Source organism: Eublepharis macularius, chromosome 7 (assembly GCF_028583425.1).
Source record: "Eublepharis macularius isolate TG4126 chromosome 7, MPM_Emac_v1.0, whole genome shotgun sequence".
NCBI classification, from domain to species: Eukaryota; Metazoa; Chordata; class Lepidosauria; order Squamata; family Eublepharidae; genus Eublepharis; species Eublepharis macularius.
Genome location: NC_072796.1, coordinates 95,915,545 through 95,939,732, shown reverse-complemented (window position 1 = coordinate 95,939,732; position 24,188 = coordinate 95,915,545). Strand labels below are relative to the sequence as shown.

The 24,188-nt window shown below is 38.5% G+C and overlaps 1 protein-coding gene across 3 annotated transcripts in view; it reads right to left on the bottom strand.

The window, feature by feature from the left end:
• Positions 1-24,188, bottom strand: part of SULF1 (sulfatase 1) — a 61,404-nt gene that overhangs the window by 5,606 nt on the left and 31,610 nt on the right. For 2 of the 3 annotated variants that reach the window (XM_054984735.1, XM_054984733.1), the window contains 12 exons: positions 23,827-23,955; positions 23,502-23,558; positions 22,655-22,784; positions 12,252-12,468; positions 8,290-8,536; positions 6,807-6,903; positions 6,429-6,523; positions 5,708-5,773; positions 4,778-4,950; positions 2,658-2,800; positions 2,062-2,185; positions 888-921 (listed from right to left, as the gene is read on the bottom strand). In XM_054984735.1, the coding sequence (XP_054840710.1) occupies positions 888-921; positions 2,062-2,185; positions 2,658-2,800; positions 4,778-4,950; positions 5,708-5,773; positions 6,429-6,523; positions 6,807-6,903; positions 8,290-8,536; positions 12,252-12,468; positions 22,655-22,784; positions 23,502-23,558; positions 23,827-23,955 (1,512 nt within the window). The remainder of the gene's footprint in view (positions 1-887; positions 922-2,061; positions 2,186-2,657; positions 2,801-4,777; positions 4,951-5,707; positions 5,774-6,428; positions 6,524-6,806; positions 6,904-8,289; positions 8,537-12,251; positions 12,469-22,654; positions 22,785-23,501; positions 23,559-23,826; positions 23,956-24,188) is intronic. The other variant, XM_054984734.1, reaches the window with a different exon arrangement.

Below are 24,188 nucleotides of genomic sequence, written 5' to 3'. Positions count from 1 at the left end.
AAGTAACTGCAAGCTACCTGCATGGAACAGCATGAAACCTATAGTATTTATGTCCAACATTAGAATCATGCTGCAAACAGTTCTGAGAAATACTATGATATGATTACACTTCTCCATAGATTCACTCCATAGAGTCTCCCATCCCAGCACTGAGCAAAAGAACACCCAGTGCTACAGAATTCTATTCAAAACAAACTTTTCATTTCTGTTATATGCAAAAATTATGGTTTACATGTCAGTTGTGAAAAATGTCCTCTAAGCACCCAAATATTCCTGTCTGAGGTCCAAATCTTGGAACTTGGTACCTGTATAATCACAGCTTTGACAAGACCAATTCATACAACACTTAGTCAACCATTATGCCTTGGATTGTATAACATATGACATGCAGAGCTATTTTATTTATTTAACTGCCATATGAGTTAAGAGTAGTCGCTGATAGTGATGATAACAATCAACTGCTTGGTTGTGAGCATATTTTAAAATGCAAGATCTAGGGAAAGGTATATTACAGTAACAAAAACAGGCACTTCTACTTTCATAGGCAATAATTAAAGTCACATGAAACAACATGATATTCAGAGAAGTGTGCCATACTAACCCCCGCCTCCAGCTTAAGATGGTGAATGAATTTCCTAACACAGCATTAATGTAAAATGAGCTGCATGGGGTTGCAGTGAGAACAATGCTAATTGTAAAGTGGTAAGTGGACAGGTGAACAACACTGGTAAAAAACCAATGACTGGGTGAAGAACTCTGTTAGGTGCTCACATTCAGCAAAAGCTATGCAAAGCGCAATGCACAGAATGCAGACATTAGTTGGAATGGATTGGGTCATGCAATTATTTGGAAAGAAGCTGCTGAGGAGAATAATAAAGTGTGGATACCTGTGTGGGTCATAGCTTCCTCCATCTTTATTTCCTGATATAGGAAAATACAAGAGTAACTTTTGTTAGTGTTTAGATTTGGTAAAAATCATTCACAATGTAGCTTTCCATGCACAGCATCTAATTCCTAAAAAGAAATGTATTGTGTTATAAATAGGTAAAGTGAAAGTCCAACAAAGATACCCAGTAAGGAGCGGTCTAGAATTACTCTAAAGTAGAAAAAGTAAATGTGACAAATTATGAGAGGGAATGTGTTTTTGGTAAAAGAAACAAAGCCAAAACTTTGCAAAATTAAGAGACTTAAAAACAAAATCTCTGAGTCAACCAAAGTGAATGTACTCCTTCATCATGAGATAAATACCACTGGGGGGTGGGTGAGGGGGAGAAGGATCCAGCTGTGGGGGACTCGGGGCTCAGTCGTAAGGCTTGATGCTCTTTGGTAGGGCTGATGCTTAGGCAAATTGCTCACAAATACATGTAAAAAAGACGGTCTCTAGTGTTGCTCAGCCTTGTGAGAATGCCAGGTTAACCAAGATCTGGAAAACCAGTTCATACAAACAGTGAGTGGCAGCAGAGAATCTTAAAATGAATACAAATAGCCAACTGAAGGCTTTACATGGGCCTTACATAAGGAAAGAACATGAGCTCACGCCTATCCAGAAGTCATGTGCTTGTATCCCTATTTCATGTCATGCTTGGGTCAGTTGGAGTTATTTATCAGTGATGGCAAGAACCTTGCAACTTATTGAGGACCTGTGTTCTGCGTTATGGTATCATATGACTCAGGTTGGTCCCCAACTTTGGGGGACAAATATCAAGTGGCCTATTGAATTCAAGCTCAATTAAACCATGTCAAACATGAAATTTTACATACTGGAAGCCAGAGCACAATGTTAGAATATTTTATGGTAAGTAAAATCAGGTCTGCTTGCTTCTGTAATGATTCAGTTATTGTGTATTCATTTCTATGTAGAGTAAAGCATCATTTGTACTTTGGTTTTCAAGTTCACCAAACCTCTGCCCGAAAATATTACCAGCACCATATGCCAGTCATGCTGAAACCATAATTTTAAAAACATTTCATATGGTAGAATTTGTCATGCCTTGGTTGTAGTTGGGAAAAGAAAAATAGCTTTAAAGAAATTCAAAGTAGCTTAAAAGAATTTTCTGATACCTGTGTCCAGTCCCTTTGGTCTTGGATTGCATTGTTTATAACCTTGACAACTTCGCAGCTCCATGAGTTGTATATGTAATTGGTTCAAAATGCCTCTTTCTATAGTATGCACTGTATTGGTCAGCTTCATACAGATAGGGAAAAAAAAGATACGATTTTATTAGCGTCTACAATGGCAGTCGATACAGAGGGGATGATCTTCAAGCTATTTAAACCCACACAGTTGCACTGAAGCCAATTTATGGCAGCTTAGTACATAACATTTTGCATCATGGTATTTCTGTACCAACTATATGATTCATTCCCTGCTGCACCTGGCAACAGAATGTAAATTAAAATGTCATAAAACTGTCACATAGGACATGCTTTGCATACAGAAGGCATGTTCCATCTTTGGCATGTTCTGTGAAGGATCCCAGGTAGCAGGCTAGGAAAGACCTCTGTCTGCCTAAGGCTCTGGAGAGCCTCTGCTAGTCAGAGGAGACAATATTAAATTAGGCAGACATAAAGGGCCATTAGCCCCGTATGAGAGCACACAGACTGAACTAACCAGAGGACGATGCTTTGTTTCTGTCTAGTTTTCAAAATGAATGTACCTGGTAGGGGTCAGTGTTCATGTCGAAATACTCCAAGAATCCTGTAGCAAACTCACAGAAGAGGAAGTTGTGTGTTTCATTAACTGTTCGCAAACACCAGTAAGTGTTGTTGTTTGAACTCGTGCAAGCACAAAATGATCCCACTGTTGGAAGTGAAGAAGATAAGTTTAAGCAAGTTATAGTACTGCATGACGATTCACTCCCATCTGGAAAGGACAATGCATGCACAGAAGAACACACCAGCCTTCTGCATTCAGTTTCTCATGTGGGAGTGTGTCTTGGCCACGGCAGCCTTGCTCCCATGTGCTTCTGCAGTGGAAGTCAACTTTGACTTTTTTCCCCATAGGAAACAATGGAGTGGCTGGGGGAACCTTCTTTGAGGACCCAGAGAATTGGACCCTGGAGTTCAATCTACCTGAAACTTGGGGGTGGTCTTTAGAGGACAGTCAGGAGTAGATTTCCTGCAAATTTGGTGGAGCTTGGTTGAAAAAATGACCACCTGACCCCTGGATAGCCCCCCAGATAGATTTTCCCATAGGGAATAATTTTTTGGTGCACATACTTAATCCTATCTTTGGCCACCCATTACCAGCCAGTAGAGAAATGGCAGAGGCAAATTGTGAGTGGGCAGGACAAGAGACTGGTAATAGGGTGGATAAGACAGGAAATTGCTACCCCCAGAACTACCAACTAAGTTATTCACCTAACAACAGATCTGGCCTTACAAGGGCATCCTCACACATGTTCTACTGCATACAAGTTCTCTAGATCATGGTCACTCATTGTAATAATTTTTATGTCTTTCTCCTTGAAAAAGAACCATATTACATATCCTTTAGTGTCAGGGTCCCCAAACTTTTTGAGCCTGCAGGCACCTTTGGAATTCTGACACTGGTCAGCAGGTGCAACCACAAAATGACTACCACAAGAAGTGGAACCAACTCCAAAATCTCAAGGAGTGAGATCATGCATAACTCTAATAGTAACTCTTCAACATCTCAGGCAGAAGTGCTGTTTAACTGGATGCCTTTTAAAATGAATTTATTGTTTAAAAATATTACCTTGCATACATAAAACAGTGAAGATTCTGTGCCGTAGTGGCAGCAGCTGCTAAACAACTTCTTAAAAATCTTCACAGCCAAATCAGATCTCCAATGGCCAATCATAAGCTTTCCTGGACGAGAGTGCACCTGGCCCCACCCACTTTCTAAAAACACATGGCAGCTGCCAGGCAAAGCATCCGCCGTGCCTTGGCACTCACAGGCACCATGCTGGGAAACCCAGATTTAACGTAACACATATTCTTTTACATTTCAGGTGTAAAGGCATTTTGTTTATGAGAGAAAATCCCAATTAAAGATGAAATCCTTAGGGATTTCACTCCTCACCCATGGGAGCTGTTCAGTTCTTTAACGGACAACCCCACCCTTCCCCTTTCTATGAGAATGAGTGGACACATCCATATCAAATTCCCCACAGCTAAAATACTGTATAAGACAATGTGTGCAAGATCTGATAGGCATCAAAAAGGAGAAGTCATCATATGGATTGTCCCCAGGGCTCAGCAACACCTTTGCAGAGTTGCAGGAGGAAGAGGAAGAGGGCTTTTGTGAACTTGCTCGGTCCATTGGATCTTATTGGATATATATGCTATATGTATGACCTTAGGCTTTAATGTATTTGTAATATGCTTGGATTTCATTTTATAGAATTTTAAAAATACTATAATTTGATTTTGAAAATCTGTTTTTTTAAAAAATCTGACAATTGATTATTTTTCTTCAAGCACAAACCACATTTGATAGGCTCGTAGTATTTCTCCTATTCAGATGTCCTTCAGAACAAATCAGTCTCATGCCTTCCAAGCCCTCAAACACTTACGGTGAAAAGTGCTATCAAGTTGCAACTTATGGTGGCCTTGTAGAGTTTTGAGGCAAGAGATGAACATAGGTGGTTTGCCATTGCCTGCCTCTTGGTGGTCTCCCCTCCAAGTACTAACCAGGGCTGACCTGCTTAGTTTCTGACACCTGACAAGATCAGGCTAGTCTGAGCCATGCAGGTCAAGCACATGTACCTTTCCCTATTCCCTCCCTCATGCATCTGCTAGAAATGGTCCTCACAATTCCAGAAGGGAGCTGTCTGCCAATGATTGTTATCATGTGTAAAGCAAGTGAGTCCAGGAAGGCTGCACTCGTCTCCTTTCTTCTGGCGCTTTTTGCCTTTTCTTTCTTTTTTCCTCCTACGGTTCTCCTTGAAGAGCTGAAGTTTGCTATCCACCTCTTGTGCTGCTTCCCTAGTCAAATGCAAGCACATATAATAAATAAGGGCATAGCGCTAAATCTTCATCTAGTTCCTAATTGTACAAGCAACGGCACATTTTATTGCAAGAGAAAGACTTGTCTCTGAGTTCTATCTATACTAGCTTTCCTGAACAAGCAATTCATATGTTAGATATGTTTAAAAGCTTGATGCCTAAATTTGTGAAGCATTCATTACTTCAGTATGATTTGTATCCTGGCCTATGCAATGCTGGCATACAAACACTTGTAAAACCTGCATATATGTGCATAACCAGTTTGTAGGAAGCAGCCAACATGTATTCACTTTAAAGATGAAAATGGGGACCAGTTCCTGTATAAATGTACACTTTCAATCACACATTCAGCTGTACAGGCATTAAATGTGACATGAAAATTACTCAACACACATACAAATAAAAATCAAGTGTACAATGTATATAGATTATTTTATTTTTATTTTATTTTACTTCATTTATATCTACTTTTTCCCCAATGGGTACCCAAAGCATCTTACACCATTCTCTTCTCCTCCATTTTCTCCTCACAACAAACCCAATGAGGTAGGATAGGCTGGCCAGTCCAAGGTTACCCAGAGAGCTCCCATACTAGAGCAGGGAATTGAACCTGGTTCACCCATATCTTAGTCTGTCTCTCTAGCCACTACACTACACTGGACTGTATATATGTTCTCTGTAATGTGCGAACATGGCTAGTGATACATTGCAGTAAGGGAGAAAGAGAAGGGCTTACTTGAATGGATGAAGATGACTCTTATGCTTTTCTTGAGCCTTCACTCCCTTTTCTTTATTGTAATAGCTAAAAGGAAGTATAATGACAAAAAATAAAAGTTTCACTTAAAATAAAATGTATGCCTTTTGTTTTAATTCCTTAAAATGTCTGTATAAAACCATTACACTACTAGCTTTGTAAGAAACTTGTGCGGTACACAAAGGAATTCAGTTTATTGTTTATACAGGCTACTATGAAAATACAAACTGTCCTGTTAGAGCCCACTGAAAATTCTGTTACCAATTGGACTTTCCTCTGGTGCTTGAATCATGCCCAGGCACAAGGGGATCTTATGTTAAGGGAAGGCTGCTTACACTAGAGGAAAGCACCACTGATAGTGGGACAGATCCACAGCATCCAATCAATGGAAATACACATTACAATTAATAATATAGTCCAAACCTGTTATATAAAAATGACTTTTTAGAAAGGCAACAACTCCAGCCTGAATTTATTAGGATCACTTATTTCAAGCTCATTTCGTAAATATACATGCATGTTTGTTACATATGGTGTTCCATAGAGTTGTCATTTATTAAACAGAGAAAGAAGAAGAAGTTAAGCAAAATTGTCTTTATCATTATGTTACAATAAACTACAAAAAACAGGCCTATATTGTACACTGAGATTATTCATGTATGTGATACAACCAAAATTATATACATGAGAAAGACCTCTTTACCTCTTTTTGTTGCAATCGCAGTCATCAGGTTTTCGTCTTTTTAGATGACCTCTCACTTCTCTCAGATTTTTGATTTTATCTTGGAGTGCCTCAATCTGCAAACCACATTAATACACAGGAATAATGATGATAACGTTCTATCATACTTTTTAACACTCCTCACACAATCCAATATCTTGACTGCTGTTAGCACATTAAAATGCTGCTTATTGCTATTAGTGGTTAATTCTGACCCATTCATGCCCATCCCATGTATTTGTGGATAAGCAGGAGTTTGAACCTATATCTTTCATTTTCCAATACAACATTTTAAATAATTACTTTTGCTAGATTCTTCCATGTTATGGTTGCTCTTAATGCAGGAATTGGTCTTCTCACCTCTTTGTCAATGTAGGCTTTGTGGTCTTTCCAGGCTCTGGATGACTGGTACAGTTCCCTTTCACAATGAATGGAATCATTTGGAAGAATAAAGCACCTACAAAGACAAGATGGGTGGAAGAAAATGTCCTGGGGAAATCTTGGGCAAATAAGTTATCACAGCCTGATGTGTGCTACTGTGATGAAATTAAACAATGACACGCATTGCTGCATTTCCAGAATCCTAAAAAAGACAACTGGTACAGGGTCATCTGGTCAACCACAGCTCTTACTACAGAGGAAAATAATGCAAAGAATTGATATATGGGATTCTTGTCCCGTAGCATCATATTTATAGGTATGAATATTAGAAAGATTACAAATTAGATAAATGTACATTAGAAGAGATGAAATTCAAGCCTTGCCAACAGACTATTTCAGAAGCTGTGTCAGTACAATACTGAATGCTTTTTTCATATTAGTAACTTAATGTGGTCAGGAATGGGGTAACAGTTTTGAATATTTTAACAGACATTCTATTATGCAGACTAATATACCAGTGCTCAAGTTCTTTGTTCCTCCATGTCTACCATTCTCAGCTGCCCTGAACTTCCTTTCTTTTTTAAATGATGGTGCTCGTTCATGCCTAAAGATCCTCCAGCAATGCCTACACAGAGCCACTTATCCTTCAAACCCTTCCTTAAACTCAGTTAGTGAAATCACTGGCTTAACCATCAAGTTTGCATATCCAGCCAAAATGTAGCCTAAGTATATTTAGCTCCATTTGCTTATGTTCATCTTCCATTATCTTTGCCTTTCCCTCCTATAGTGATTATTGCAATTTAGAGACATATTCTTACAGGAACATATTTGACAAAGGGACCTTTGACTCTCAAAAGCTTATACCCTGAAAATCTTGCTGGTCTTTAAGTGCTACTGGAGTCTTGCTGTTCTTCTGCAGACCAACACAGCTAGCCACTTTATCTTATAGGAACACAGAGCATGGGAATTTATAGACAATCCCTGCTAGCTAGGAGGAAGGAGCTGCAGGCAGTAGAAGCCAGAGATCATTTAGAAAAGCTTGGATAATACCGTAAGCTATTACATTTACTTTTACTTTAGAGTGTCCCTCATATAATTGAACCCTAAGTTATCATACCTCCCTTCGTCTAATGCTTGGATTGTAAGATTGTAAGCTCCTTGGAAAAGGCACCTATGAAGGCTTATGCTACTCTGTAAAGCTCCATGGATACAGATGGTGCTTTGGTGAGGAGTTATGGCGTGGTGGTAGAAGAACCCAGGTTCAATCCCTAGCATCTCCAGTTAAAAAATGATCAGGCAGTAGATTATGTGCAAGACCTCTACCCAAGACCCTGGAGAACTACTATCTATCCGACTAGGCAATACTGACCTTGATAGATTACAGGCCCAACTCTGTATAAGGCAGCTTCATGTGCATATAAATAAAGAGCAATAATCAAAATAGCAACAAAAGCATTCTTACTTGTGTGTCACTCTGACAGAGTTTGGTTGGCCAACAGTGTTGATTTCATCTGCTAGCATTTCTTCATTGCCAGTGGTATCTTCTGAATGTTCTTCCTCCCCATTGTAATTTTCATGCCGCTTAACAATGCTTTTGGGCTGAAAAATGTGCAGTTCCTCCTCCTCCAAGTTAACATCATATATTTCCCCTTCAAATTCCACTGACAAGGAACGAGTTTGACGAGTGTGAACAAATCGGGGTTTGTATTCTATATCACAAAAAGAACACAGCCATACCATTAGATAGCTAAACAAAATATCATTTCAAAAGATCAGAAAGCTGGACCCCAGACTGGTACAGGATGATAGAGGGTAATAAATTCATACTAACCATGACCACTTCACACCTTCATCTGACCAATTTAAACCAGACATTATTTCCCTGCACTGGTGCAGACAATTCCTCATCCATCTGAGGGGTCACATATAAAAGCTAGACTTCTCAGATGTGAAAAACTACAGACCAATTTCACTGATAAACAATGACTATAAAATAATGGCGAGAATATTAGCTGACAGGCTAAAGATATGGCTAATGGATTTTATAGGAGAGGATCAGGCTGGATTCCTACCAAACAGACAATTAAAAGACAACTTGAGAGTGGTTATAAATGCTACTGAATATTTTGATAAACGACCAGACAAAGAAGTTGGCTTTTTCTTTGCAGATGCAGAGAAGGCCTTTGACAATTTGAACTGGGATTTTATGTTTGCATTAATGGAAAAGATGGATTTAGGTAAAGAATTTATAGAAGCAGTGAGAACAATATATAAAGAACAAAGAGCGACAATCTGTGTCAATGACGACCTGACAGAGAAGTTTGAAATAAGGAAAGGTACAAGACAAGGATGTCCACTATTGCTCTTCGTTATGGTCTTAGAAATATTACTAAGGCAGATTAGAGAAGATGACAACATAAAAGGGATAAAAATAAAGGGATCTTCTTATAAGTTAAGAGCTTTTGCAGATGATGTGATGTTTATAGTAGAAGACCCAATACAAACCTTGCCAAGATTACTGGATAAAATTAAAGAATTTGGAGACTTAGCAGGATTTTTTTATAAATAAAAAGAAATCAAAAATAATAACTAAGAACATGACCAAGAAGAAGCAACAGGAATTATGTGAACTTACAAACTGTGAAGTGGTACACAAGACTAAATATTTGGGAATAGAGCTGACAGCTAAAAACATTGATTTATTTAAGAATAATTATGAAAAGCTCTGGTCACAAATTGAAAGAGACATGATAAAATGGAATAAATTAAACTTATCGTGGTTTGGTCGGATTGACACAGTTAAAATGAATGTGCTGCCCAGAATTATGTTCTTAATGCAAACAATACCAATCATTAAAGACAAAAAGCAATTGGAAAAATGGCAGAAGAAAATATCGGAGTTTGTGTGGGTAGGAAAGAAACCCAGAGTAAAGATGAAAGTACTTTGTGATGTGAAGGAAAGAGGTGGAATGCAGTTACCTGATCTTCGACTTTACCATGAAGCGATATGCCTAGTCTGGTTAAAAGAATGGGTGTCTTTAACCAATCATAATTTGTTAACCTTGGAAGGCTATAATAAGCTTTTTGGATGGCATGCATATATGTGGTACAATAAGTATAAAATGGATGGAATGTTCCAGCACCACTATTTGAGAAGGAATTTATTGTTGACTTGGCTAAAGTACAAAAAATATATAGATCAGAAGAAACCACTGTGGATTATACCAGCTGAGGTGATCAACCCAAATTTAGAGTATAAGGGAAAAGAATGGCTTACTCTCAAGGACTTAACAGAAGTAGCAGATAAGGAGCTGAAGCTTAAACCAAATGAGGAGTTGCCTTTTAAGTATGGTTGGTTACAATACAGACAGATAAAAGATTTATTTGACTCAGACCAAAGGAAAACAGGTTTTAGAATTAAAAACTCAGAATTTGAAGAACTTTTGTTAGGAGATAATACTAAAGCAATTTCAAAAATGTATAAATTGTTATTGAAGTGGTTCACAGAAGATGAAACAGTCAAGGTACAGATGGTAAAGTGGGCAATAAATTGTAATAATAAAATAACGATGGAAGCGTGGGAACAATTGTGGAAAAACACGTTTAAAATATCAACATGTACCAGTATAAGAGAGAACACCTGCTGACATGTTTTAATTGATGGATGTAGAAGTCTCTACATTCAAAGTGTGTGCTCTGCCACCACACCTGCTTCTGAAAGATTCTCAAAGGATGGTGGGGAAAGACTCACACAGGTATAGGGGAAGGACACAATATACCTTCAACAGTACACTGCTTCACAAAAATGCAAGGACTCAAACAAGGGAGAACTGCCAAATAAGACTGGCTCTATGATGTTCTGCGAAGAGCTGAGAATTTTTTAACACATTGTTTGTATGGGGTTTTTTTCCAATCTCTTCTTCACTTGGCAGGATATTAAAGACTTGGCAAGTGGTTACTAGCACACTATACTAAGTGGCCTCTTCGGAAATTATAGCTTGTATTCATCTTCTGTCTCTGTGTTCCATTACAACAATATAGTTCATCTGGGCGAAGCCTTTTGAGGGTGCCACCCTGCAAACAGATAAGAGGGACAGTTTGGTGTAGTGGTTAAGAGTGTGGGACTCTAATCTGGAGAACCAGGTTTGATTCCCCACTCCTCCACTTCAAGCCAGCTGGGTGACCTTGGGCTAGTCACAGCTCTCTGGAGCTCTCTCAGCCCCACCCACCTCACAGGGTGTTTTGTTGTGGAGATAATAATGGCATACTTTGTAAACCGCTCTGAGTGGGCATTAAGTTGTCCTGAAGGGCGGTATATAATTCGAATGTTATTATTAATATTATCTACACCTGCTTGCACATGTGCATTCTTTCCTGTGGCTCCCACTTGTGTAATGATCTGCCTGAGGAGGTCAGGAAGGCTTCCATTCTGCAGAATGTGCTAAACAGGAGTGCAATTTTATAAAGGGATCAGTACCGCAGTATAATGGAACAATCCAGGAGGGTACTTTTATAAGGGAATAGTATTGCAGTCTATTGCAATGTTTATTGTATGTATCATCTTGCTTTTACTACATCATCTTGTATCTTTGTAATCTACTCCCTGTATTGTTTATGGTAATATGATGTAAGTGATAGACAGTTTTCTGTTACATAGTTTTTAAATTTCTGTAATTTTAGTCCTATTGTCTTGTTACTTGATGTTTTGTGCCTTCTAATTGAATTGCTTTCAACGTTTCGTAATCCCTCTCGAGTCTCAGTGAGAAAGGTGGACTATAAATGGTGTAAATAAACACTGCAATAAAGACAGCCATCAGAACAAGAAGTAGCCTATATAACTATGGTTCCTTACCTGGTTATATATTTTAAAGCAGCACCCTCGGGTACTTTGTATTACAGATACATTTATGAAACCTAAGTTTTATTGAGTCAATTAGCCTTTTTGTATTTTATGGCAGTTTATCGCATACAAACTTACAGCCACATCTTCATGGTTATAATAAAAGAAGATATGGCAGTGTCAGATAAAAGTTATGATATGACAGGAGGTCCCTGAGGACTTTCTAACGGTCACAATGAAGCACTGCCCACAGACCTCAATGGCAACTCCACAGCTGTGACCTCCCGACTACACTGACCGATATCTCACAAGTCCCTAAATTGACCTGCTTTCTGCTATTGCTTTCTTCACTTAGCAGCAATGTATGCCCTCAGTCATTACCATTCTGCCAGTGCTAAATGAAGTTGATGATTATGCCGTACAAGTAAGTACAATGTACTTAGATCAAATAATCACATAATACTGGCAAAAAATTTTGTTAATCAGTAGTATGCAAACTGTTGACAACAAACTTGGCAGATTTTAAATTTGCAGCAGTATTCCTTGAACTTTCAGAAAGCTTGTTATTTACCATAGTCACCTACTTTGTATACTGGGATTTCTCAAAAAGGGTCTTTGATTTTTCCTTTGGGTCCTGCTGTTTCGGTACTCAGATTCACCACAGTCACATTCATTTTCATTGGTGCTGTATCCCCGAGAGTGTATGCTTCGAGTTCTCTTTCTGATGGCAAGAATGTCACTGGGCACCTTGCATTTGTGAATACGAAGTTTGCCAGATGTGTCTTCAATGCACTGCCATTTCTGCAAGAAAACAGTTGTTCAACTGTACCTATAAGTTGCTCTCTGTTTCCCCAAAGGTGGTATTTTTCTAGTGAGTACTGAGTTTCTTTTCACGTTCTTGTTCAACATTCTAGGAAAACCTGAATTACTATAACATATGAATAAAAAAATACTGCAAGCCTATCTATCTATCTATCTATCTATCTATCTATCTATCTATCTATCTATCTATCTATCTATCTATCTATCTATCTATCTATCTATCTATCTATCTATCTATCTATCTATCTATCTATCTATCTATCTATCTATATATATATATATATATATAACTAAATACATATTTCAAATAACATGCTGAGGTAAGAGCACCTACAATTGATCAAACTTTGGAATCAAACATATACATTTCCTCCCTTTCAAAAAAAAATTTTGTTACTGAAGTTCTGATATATTTAATATTTATATTCCACTCTCCTAAATAATACATATATTGAAAAGTAAGCCAGTGTATAAAATAATTAAGGCAGCAGCAAAAGCACCCATGCAGTGCTTTTATTATCTGCTGCTACATCCATGTAAGATAGGAGGAAAAAACATGAGAGCAGTTAGGAAGATCATGAAAGAAGTCTCAGGTTGCTACTTTCAGCAGCACACTTTGAAGGAACCTTAATGAAAAAAATCAATAGGACGTGCTTCTGAATAAATGTAAACATTTAAGATTGACAGAGGTTTTTTGAGATGCTGTTTTTCCCTGAAGGAGGAAGAGATGAGGGCAGCTTGCATCTTCATCATATCTAATTCAGTCCTGCCCAGTCACACTTCCAAACTTACTATTTGCCCCCCAGGACAAAACATACAGAGCCATTTGAGTACCTATTGGTTTATTTTCCTGCGGGCAAATTACAGCTTTGAGGAAGGAGAGATTTGCAGCAGGAAAACTGACCAAGACCAACATTTGAATTGCCCTCTCCTCCAGTACTCTGATCCAGATCCAAGTCAGCTTTCCTGCAACTGCTTATTGTCCTTAAAAAAATGGGAGATCTCAAATCACAGACCTCTGGGGCATGTTTGGTTTGGTTCTTAGGAAGAAGCCTACCAATTTCTTGCATGATTTCTCATCCTGCAACCCAAACCAGAACCCTTGTTCAGCCAGAGGACCTGACCTAGCTTGCATAAGCCCCTTTCAACCCCCAGGTTTCCCTCCCATCAGCTCATTACTTAGTGAACAGCCTTGTCAGATGAATGCAAATGTTACCTAAGAACTGTTCCTGAGAATCCTCTCACTTATCTGACTTCAGAGAAGGCTCTACAAGAAGTTTCACTTAAATACATTTGTTTTATGTGTGTAAGGCTAATGGATTAACATAAAGCAAAAAAGAGATAGAAATAGGGAATGGAGCCAGTGTTAAATCTTTTCTAAAGCTTCACAGAAGAATTATCTTGTGAAAAATTAAGAATATCAGAATCGTAAAGCTACAAATCATTAAAAATATAGGGTTGAGGATAGTGGCCACGAGATGGCATACATGGCTAAAAATAATTTGTGAATGAAATGAACAAGCCCAGATTGGGTTGCCAGCCTCCAGGTGTAGCTGGAGACCTGGAATTACAACTGATCTCCAGAGAAAATGACTGCTTTGGAGGGTGGATTTTATGGCATGATGCCCCACTAAGGTCACTTTCCTTCCCAAACCCTGCCCTCTCCAGGCTCCATCCTCAAAATCTCCAGGTATTTTCCAACCTAGAGCTGGCAACTCTAAGCTCAGGCTAGAATTCAATATTCCGCAACCAAGTAATAGCCCACTAAAGCAGATCTTTGAAGGGAGCTGGCGTTAGAATTCCAGGGAATCCTGCATTGTGTTTTGTAAAAGACTATAATTAAGGAACTACTTACGACCAGGCTGAAGAAGGGAGAATGAGAATCGAATTTTAGGCATTTCTCAATTATACTAGTATTCAGTTCAAGTGAAATTGGCTTTACAGCAGAGGTGCAATCTTCTGCAGTAGACACAAACTAACTCAGTTATTCTGAAAATACCATTTAAAAGCTTGCATAATTCCAGCTGAGCCCCTCCATTTTTTTTAATTTAACATCCAATCTGAGAAGTTCTGCGAAACTTGAAATTTAGTATACTACCTTGTAATTTTCAAGTGGTCCTAATAAGATAATTATAATATTCCTATTGTTAAAGTTTTAGGACAGTGACTATTTGGGACTGAATACCCAAGTATGTTTATTATAAACTAAATGTATATCAGTGGAAAGAAAGCAAATCATCTGGGCACAAGAAAAAAATGGGTGGGCAATACCAAAGTGGCTGCCAGGGCTTTTTTTCAGCAGGAACGCGGTGGAACGGAGTTCCGGAACCTCTTGAAAATGGTCACATGGCCGGTGGCCCCGCCCCCTGATCTCCAGACAGAGGGGAGTTTAGATTGCCCTCCGCGCACCGGCCATGTGACCATTTTCTCCGAGGGCAACCCACGGAGTTCCACCACCTCTTTTCCCAGAAAAAAAAGAGCCCTGGTAGCTTCTAAGTTGAATATATTAAGAAATGGAGTAGTTATAGATGTAAACTCCACAATGCTTATCTCATATATATTATTCCCTGTTGGTGCATTCTGTCCTACTAGGCTGCTTCACAGTTTTCAGTATGATCCAGTGCGTCAACTAGGCAAAAACCACGCCAAACTAACCCAGCATTAGTTCAGTTTCCCATGAGCAAATAACCAATTTCACTGGGAGACATGATTTCAGACATTATTTACTAATGAACAACTATACTAGCAAACCATTATATTAAAGAAAATCTCACAGCAAGAGAAGAGAATGCTATGTGAACAACAGAGTTTAAACATTTTAAGTATAATAAGATCTTCCATTTATGGCATTTTAAACAGCTTTGTATTCTTCCTTGTATACATCTCCCTAAGAATGTATTGCAGGATCTTCAGATGGAGGAGAACAAGTAGTAAGGTTACATAATGGTCTGCTGAGTGGATTAAACAGGAAAAGTTCAAGAAGAGTCCTGGCTTACTTCATTTGAGCTAAAAAAAATAATGTATTTGATTTTTACAAATTTTCAGTATACGAGATTCAGCCTCCTGCTTGTGCAATCAGAAGGCACATCTACCAGTGCAAGGACAGGTACTCCCTGATTTCCTCCATCCAGCTGCATTCCTCCACAGGCATTCCATGCCATTCTGAGGGTCTCCGTCCTGACCTCAGTATCAGTTTTACAAGAAAGACCATAGGGAGCTGTGACAGGAAGGCCTTTTCCCACAAACTGTATTCCTTCACTGGAATTATGGCCAGTTTTTAAAAAAATCCCATCCCAACCATACTAATCTACAACCCAAGGGCTAATAAGAATGGAATAGCCAAGAAAGAGAATGGTTCTTGACAAAGATGTTCTAAACATGAAGTTACGCTTGATCTACTGCTATCTAAATACACACTTTCCCCACAGCTAGAAAAAAGGATCATGAGTGGAAGCAAACGTGCAATACTTCCATGTCAGCAGAAACAGTTTTGCCTGCTAGACTGTACAACTCAAAAACCACTGCCCCTTTTTCCTAGTGGAAATGAATTTAGTAAATAATTCAGATAGCCTCTAATGTCAAGGTTCCAATTCCATATAGAGCTGCTGGAGGAAATCCATATTGTATGAATGCAGATTAAAAGTGGGTGACTTAAAGACCAGAAAGCTGGAGCCAAAGATTCTGTTGAGGATGACTAAAACACACACAGCCTCAGTCTATAAAGGTCAATACATTGTAGATGGGTAGACATGCTAGTTTGTTGTATCCAAACTAAAAGGACACCTTGAAGACTAACATATATCATGGCATACATTTTTAGTTAACATTTTGTCAAATATACAAAGGGTGTATTTATTTACTTTCTCCCAGGCGTGACCCTAAGCAGCTTATATTTTTCTTCTCTTCTCCATTTTATCCTCACAACAAACCTATAAGGTAGGTTAGGCTGAGTGTGTATGACAGGCCCAAAGTCACCCAGCAAGCTTCCTTAGCAGAGTGGGAACTTGAACCTGGGTCTCCCAGTCGGACACTGTAACCACTACATCATGCAGATATATCTGTAGAAGGGTGCAAACAGAAAGCATATATGTTTGCGAGGGTGGGGGCAGATAATCACAAATGGAGAAATCAGTAAGTTGCGTTGGATCCAGTATAGACAGTTAATATCAAAAAATGCTTTACTTAGGCAAACTATATGCTAAACTGAATGAAATTTGTATGGGAAACTACTGCAGAAGAAGGAATGCTTTCATTTTTCCTAAATCAAAGATTAAGACTTCTTATGAAAGTTTTTATAGCACTCTGAACCTTCCAAGCACTTTACGTACATTATGGACTCATACACATACTATAAGATCCAGAGGAGTTAGCTGTGTTAGTCTGTAGTAGCAAAATCAGAAAGAGTCCAGTAGCACCTTTAAGACTAACCAATTTTATTGTAGCATAAGCTTTCGAGAATCAAGTTCTCTTCGTCAGATGCATGATACAAACTGGTCAAATACTGATATATGTTCCCTTCTCTCCCCTCTCCACCCTCCTCTTCTGTATTTGACCAGTTTGTATCATGCATCTGACGAAGAGAACTTGATTCTCAAAAGCTTATGCTACAATAAAATTGGTTAGTCTTAAAGGTGCTACTGGACTCTTTCTGATTTTACACATACTATAGAATGAGATGGCACAATGACTGCAGGGTGAAGAATGTTTTTTTTAAAAAAAGAAATATTTGTTCAGCTCTATCTTTGGGTTTAAAAATAATCTACCTTTTCTCCCATGTTTTTTTTTTAATTTCAATAATTTTTATTAATTATAGAATGGAGACAATAACAATAAACATTAAATAGCAAATAAATGGAGTAATATAGTGGTTATACAAGATTGCAGGTTTCGAAGAAAAACGTTTAAAACACTTGTTTACTGTAATTTGTAGTTCACACACCACAAAAAAAAATTCACAATATATTGGTATAGATAGTTTAGCTTGTAGTGCTAGACTTTCAATATATCTTGATAAAGATGGTTGGGAGGGAGTGTTTCGGTTTTGTCGATAAAATCTAAGAAAGACCACCATTTTTCATAATAGTTAGATGTAGAGGAATTAGCCGATAAATTGTCTGTTATTTTATCTATAATGAGCTGGTCCCACACTCTGGAGTACCAGTGGTTCAAGGATGGTGGAGACTGATTTTTCCAAAAATATGCTATTGATGATTTTGCTATAGCAAGTAGGTTATTAATTAAATCTCGTTGAGGTGTTGGCACGTTTACCCCTTGCCATAGATTTAAAAAAATTGAGGCTCTAAGTGTATGTCGTAGTTTGTTATTAATTTTCCTCCCATGTTTTTTAAGATCTACATGTTGGGCTACAACCCCTTGTTTTATAAACTGACTTGAATGATGTTTTAGTAGATTTTTGTTTAAAAAATCCTCTGTAATTTTATTTTCACTGTAACAGAGTAACGTGATAACAGCCTGTCTGCACACCTACAGGTACCTAGTACATTGTCAGTTTGTGTCTAGTCAGGAGAAACTTGGGGAATCTCATTTTTCATAGTCAACAATACATCATTCAAGCCTTCATTTTATCTCCTAATTTTAGAAACAGAGCCCTGAACTCAGATATGTTCTTTAGCGAAATCGGACAAAAATAATTTTTAAAAACTGATACTATGGCTGTTTTTATTCATCATGAAGGTTATCTCTGCACTTCTTCCTGGTTGCCAAAAGGGGGCTGCAGAGCTCTGGCCACAATTTAATTCCATGAAATGTTTCTTTTTCTGTCAAGCTTCTTTTGAGAGAAATATTAGCACAAAGCTAGTGTTAAGTGTCAACAAAAATGTCAGGACCAGCTACCACACAGAGTAGGTAATGACTTCTTTATATCAATAGACTTGTCATTTAAAGGACTTGTTTGCCTAAACAGCATCATCCAACCATATAGGGTAGAAAATACAACCTGATATCCTCACAAGTGTCGGCTCTGCTAGACACAGAATGAGCTACCACTAAGTGCAGGGCCACCTCCAGCACCTCAGACAGGGATTCAGTACACAAACGAACCCCTTGTTCTGTCTCTCGTAACCAACACTAGGTATAATTCAGTATAGGACATCTACCTCAGATATAGTGCATGAAAACAAAGACTGAAGCCATGGAGGATTTTCCGGTATTATATGAATCATAGCTCAGAGCCAGCTCACCACACGCTGTAAAGCTGACCCTGCAGCTAATCAGAAAGCGATCTCTCAACATAGAGAGACACACTTTTGGCAATCAAATTCTCTTTCAGAAATTTAAGACACAAGTACTAAAAGACAGCAGAATCAATTAATAAGAAAGCATTCACAAGTACATGGGTAATACTATTTTTAGTTTTCGTTGAACAAAAAGAATTCCGGCATCTATGTAAAAAAATTATATCATTCTGCAAAATGTATAAAAAGGAATTGTTCAGGAGGGCATTTTTATAAACTGAGTAGTGCTGTAGTAACATGGGATTATTAACAAGGGTGCTTCTACAAAGGGGCAAGGCAATTGCATTTTATGGCAGTTTATCATATGCAAAGTGCATTGTTTTCTAATTTCTGTAATCCATGTTTTGCATTTCTTACATGTCTTAAATGTAAGAAAGGCAGCTTCATTCTTAACATATTCTTAGGACTGAAATGAATTGCACAGTGAAGACAAATTTCAAAGCACCATTTTAGCTTTTCCTTCTGCCACAGCCAATGACTTATTTGGCTCCAAACATTTCAGTTCATTCTTTTCTACTAGCCAGCCAAGGCACTCAGCCAAAACTGGATCAGGACCAGCTATCTGTTTCCAGGACTGCCATTCAAATGCCACAGAGCTCTACATACAATCCTGCTCCTGGATAAAAGGAGCCTTGGACCCCTGCTATAGCAGGCAATTCTGCATACCACCTGCCTTCTTCACCTACATTTTCCTTTTCAATTAATAGGAGCCTTTGACTTCGACTTTCTAGAGCAGGACAGAAGAAGCCACAGCCCAGCTCTCTGTTCCAACCTCCCTGACTGAACTTCCCCCACTAATTTAACTCCCTGAGCAGAGCCCATGGATTCTTTTTGAGGAACTACCAGGAGCAGCAATGTCAGGAGAGACCATTTTCAGACTTGCAACAAACCTCCAGAGGCAAATCATGACACCCTCCTATTATTGAATTTGTAAGTATGTTAACAGAGGTTTATGTTCAATATCATTCAAGTGCAATAAAGTCCACAAATAAATATGTAAAATGCACTCTGTTTGCTTAATATGCTGCGAAAACCTTAGATAGCTATCAGAGCTGTTCCTGTAATGAGTAAATTAATTATAGAGTCAAGAAAAGATACCTCAGTGGAAGGCATGCTTAGAGGTTACTGAATCCTTGGCAGGTTACATTTCTTGTCAATACTGCTTGCATAGTAAAAAAAAAATCTAATCCAGAGTAAGAACTCATACATTTCAGCAAGGTTTACACTCACTCAACGTCATCTGCATTATTACCAAGTCTTGAAAAATAAATACGTAGCAATAGCTCCCATAATCTATTTAGTTACTATATGGACATCCCTAGATGCTAAGATCGGGAAAAGCACTACTTTTTCAGTGTTAGTGCTTCAATAATGGAATATTTCTTTCGATCAACTCTCCAAATCTCCATTATAAGGGTTTTTGAAGCCATTGCAACTGAAATAGTTGTTGTGGAAGCCATTTCAACTGAAACAGAAGTTGTGGAAGATATCTTAAAGGGCTTTAACTCATTGAAGGTATTTCTTGTGAAGGCATGGCCCATGAGATAACACCAGTGAAACCTACATTTAACATAACTTCCCTAAACCTAGTAGATTTTAATTTTTTTGCATCACAATTTTTTTTTCATTATCCCAAAAATATCTCTGAGCATCTGTGCAGAATCTGACAAGCATCCAGATCACATGCTTCAAATGTGGCATTTTCAACTCATTACATTGTATTAAAGGTATCTTGAATGAACTAAGTTAGAAGGAAACATAATACGGCTGAGAATGAAGGCAGAAGACATGTTTTACATGTCAACTTCCCTATTAAGGTCTCTATATTACTACTGGCAGCATCTAAAATACTTTTATGTGAAGAAGTGTACATTGATCAAGCATTATTCTGAATAAGTTAATACACATTACATACATTTAAAGTCTACTAGATATCTTAGTAAGCCAAATACAGACAATATTGTACTTAAAGTTGTCTTTAAAATATAGCTGATATGGTTTAACCTCTCTGTCTTCAGGACAGGGTGTTCTGCAAGGCATGCACTGTTTGCCATTGCATACTTTGAAAAGGGGCTGTCCAGTATACAACTGGAAGAAAGGGAAGAAAGGGCCTATTACTTTTTTTCAAAATCAAAATGGGTGTCTTTGGTTTGCTAAAATTTGAAAAACACTATGTTCAGGGATTGCATTACTTACCTTTAGGTAAGTAATATCAGGGACCATTTCTATTAGAAAAAACTGGGAGATTGTGGCATATTGCAGAAAACCATCTCATGTTCCTAAGAAAGAAAACCCGTCTGAAAGGCTGTTTTCACACTGCTTACCAGCCACAGAAAATCGGGCCAAGCTTGGAGCGATGTTCTGTGGCCGGTAAGCAGTGTGAAAATGGCCAAAGCAATCCAATCTTATGACACTGTTAAGACATGACCTCCACTTCCTCCTCTTTTTGGCTTATACTCAGCATGGAAGTTGCAGCTAGAGAGTGCTTAAGCTCCTGCTCTCCTTTACTTGGGAAGTAAGGCCTGTATATATAACAGGGGCTCAGCAGCCCAACTAGACCTTGTTCAAATCCATTGAAACTAACCAGGATGGAGTCATGGCTTCGGGGGCTTTTTTTGTCTCCAAGAACTAACAGCAGAAAGGCCAAAAATGCATAAAAGAAATCCACAAGAAGCCTATTAGTTATGGCTGCCTTGAATGGAGTGGCAAGAGGGACACAGGCTTTGCCACTTAGAGAAGTGAAGGAAGCATGAATAGGGAGGCAGTGATAATTTACTTATTTTAAAGCACCTTTCCTAGTTTATGGCCCATTCAAGCCCTTAGCGTAGTAGTTCACAATATTAGTCAAAACAAGCATCGTTACAAAAATCTAGACAACACACAGTCACTACCACCAAAAGCAGAGAAATTATTTATTTACTACAATATTTATATCTCACCCTTTCTTGTGGCTCAGTAAAAACCAATCTCCTGGTAAAATTCTCTAGAGCAGTGGCTCTTCACCTTTAACTAACTACCATCCCCCAAGCATGCAACATTATTATCAAATAACCCCCCTAAGCCTCAAGTAAAAATTGGGGCATTAATATACCACTCCAGACAACTTTCTATAAAGATTTATGATATATATGTATATGAAAGAGATCTTAGGCTATGCTCAGTAAGACTCTTGGACATGACACATCAGCTGTTGGGTTTGATTCCTTTTTGCTACCTGCCTCCATTATAAACACTTGAGGGAGGAATCGAGGATCTGGAATTTTTACCCCAATGTGTGGTATTAGTATAAAACAACTTTCCTTTGCTTGCTGTCAGAAACCACTGCAAGTGCTGAGAAGATGTAATCCAAAATCTTCAGAATACCCCCCTTTGCCCTGAGAAGTTCTCCATAGCCCCCCTTCCCTTTGTAGATTACTTCTAGCCCACATGAGCTCTCATAAAGAATCACAGAACCAGGTCAGCCACTATGATGAAATTCAGTTCATTAGGGCACATTTTGTATCCATTCAACTTTGGTGCTCCAGCTGTGTTTATAATGGGTCTGTGTGGAATATGCTATCCTCCCAATATGCATAGTCACCATTTTGTGTGAATGGGGTAACACGTGCATTGTCCATGCATGTACAGCTTCAGTACATGTAAACAGAACCTCAGATTTCTGAGGAATTACATTTATGTACACCAAAGCTATATATGCACATGAAAAACACAAGTGTTACTTTGTGCAAAGAAATGACAACTGTACGTATCAGGAAGATTATGTGTAGTGTGCACTCCCGATTACAAACAGTTGGAACACCAACATAAAACATCTGAAAACGGCTTTAGTAATTCACAGAATGCATCATCTTGTCTCAAAGAGGCATATTTGTAAAAGGCATCATGAAATACTTTACTCATAGGATGCTTACCTGGCCAGGCTGCTCACAAGGTGTCTGGTACTTTGCTTGCTGACATAACTCCTTTACTCTTTCATATTTTGGTAAGTGATTAGACTGCTGGACATTTTTGGTTGATTCTTCCTTCTTGCGCAGAAATTTACTTTACAAAGAAAAGGAAACAGCATTTTCCAACTTTTTTTTGAGACAGCACACATGAAAAATAAAGTAGGTCTGTCCCAAGGATCAGCAGGAAGTCACAACACCAAAAGCACAAGCACTGCCAATAATTTATTAGAGAAATTGTGCCTCGTGCATTTTGATGCTCTCAGCCAAAGCACTCTCATTCAAGAGACCTTTAACTATAAGGGAGAGAGAGTAGCTTGTCTAGAGGTTCTTCACAGAAGCTCCTTCCTTAACCACAAATTAGTGGGTTCCAATTACAACTTAATAAGGGAAAAACACTCTGCACAAGTTCAGAGGCATTCTCCTCTACTGTTGCTTCAGATATTTCAAGGCTAGCACAACCACTGAAAAGAGATTTCAAGATTAAACCTTGGACAAAAATTAAACCATGCACGAAAGGATATGACAGGGCTATGGATGCATAGATATTTTGGAATGGGTGGTTCTGAACAGTGAAGAAGCGAAAGCTGAGGAACAAGAGAGACAAGATGCCTAAAAATTCGCCCCAAGAGGCTATCTGAGGCAAGTCCATAAACTGCACTGCTAGCAGCAATGAACAAATGGACCAAAGTAAAGGCGATCAGTGAAGGTTGCATACAAGATGGATTTCTCCACTGCCTGCTTGAGATGAAAGAAGAAGTGTAGTTGCTCAATCAGGCAATTTTCCCAGGCCTCTCTCAGTTCCCATAATTACCCTCTTTCCACTAGGAATGTATCACGCCAAACTTTGGTTTTCTTGTTTGTTCGAAACCTGAAATCAAAATAATATTTACTGTTGGCATATGTGACTATGTTTGCCTAGGCAATTAAAGGTGAACAATTCATTTCCCCCCCTTCAAAACAACCTAACCATCTTCTCATGCATTCCCGCAGTTCTATAAATGTGCTCTTTAAAATGGTTTTGGTCTGGGAAAATGCAGAACAGCAGCCAGTTCCATGTTTCGCCACAGTTCACTTTCTGTCCACTTTATTGATTTATTCAGACCAGCAGCAACCTTCAAGAAGCAGTTTACACCCACCTGTTTCCTGGTCTTTCAAGGTCCAGGAGTTTTAGAATAGATTTGCCATCCATATCTGGAGGCGTGTCAAGTCCTGCAATATCCAGAACAGTTGGAGCAAGGTCAATATTCAGCACGAGCTGAGATACCCTGCAAATTAACAGAAAAGGTAGAGTTGTATTAGACATAACCTTTCACATTCATGTGGAATATGAATGCCAATTAATGCTGGAATATACTTTGATATAATGAGCAAAGTACAAGTTCCCCTTTTGGGACTGCAAGTTTACAACATACACACTAAGCACATTTTTGACAGAAAGAGGATTCTTTGAATTAAGCAAGGAGGTGAAGCAGCTGCACTACACTTACCAAACTTGCAA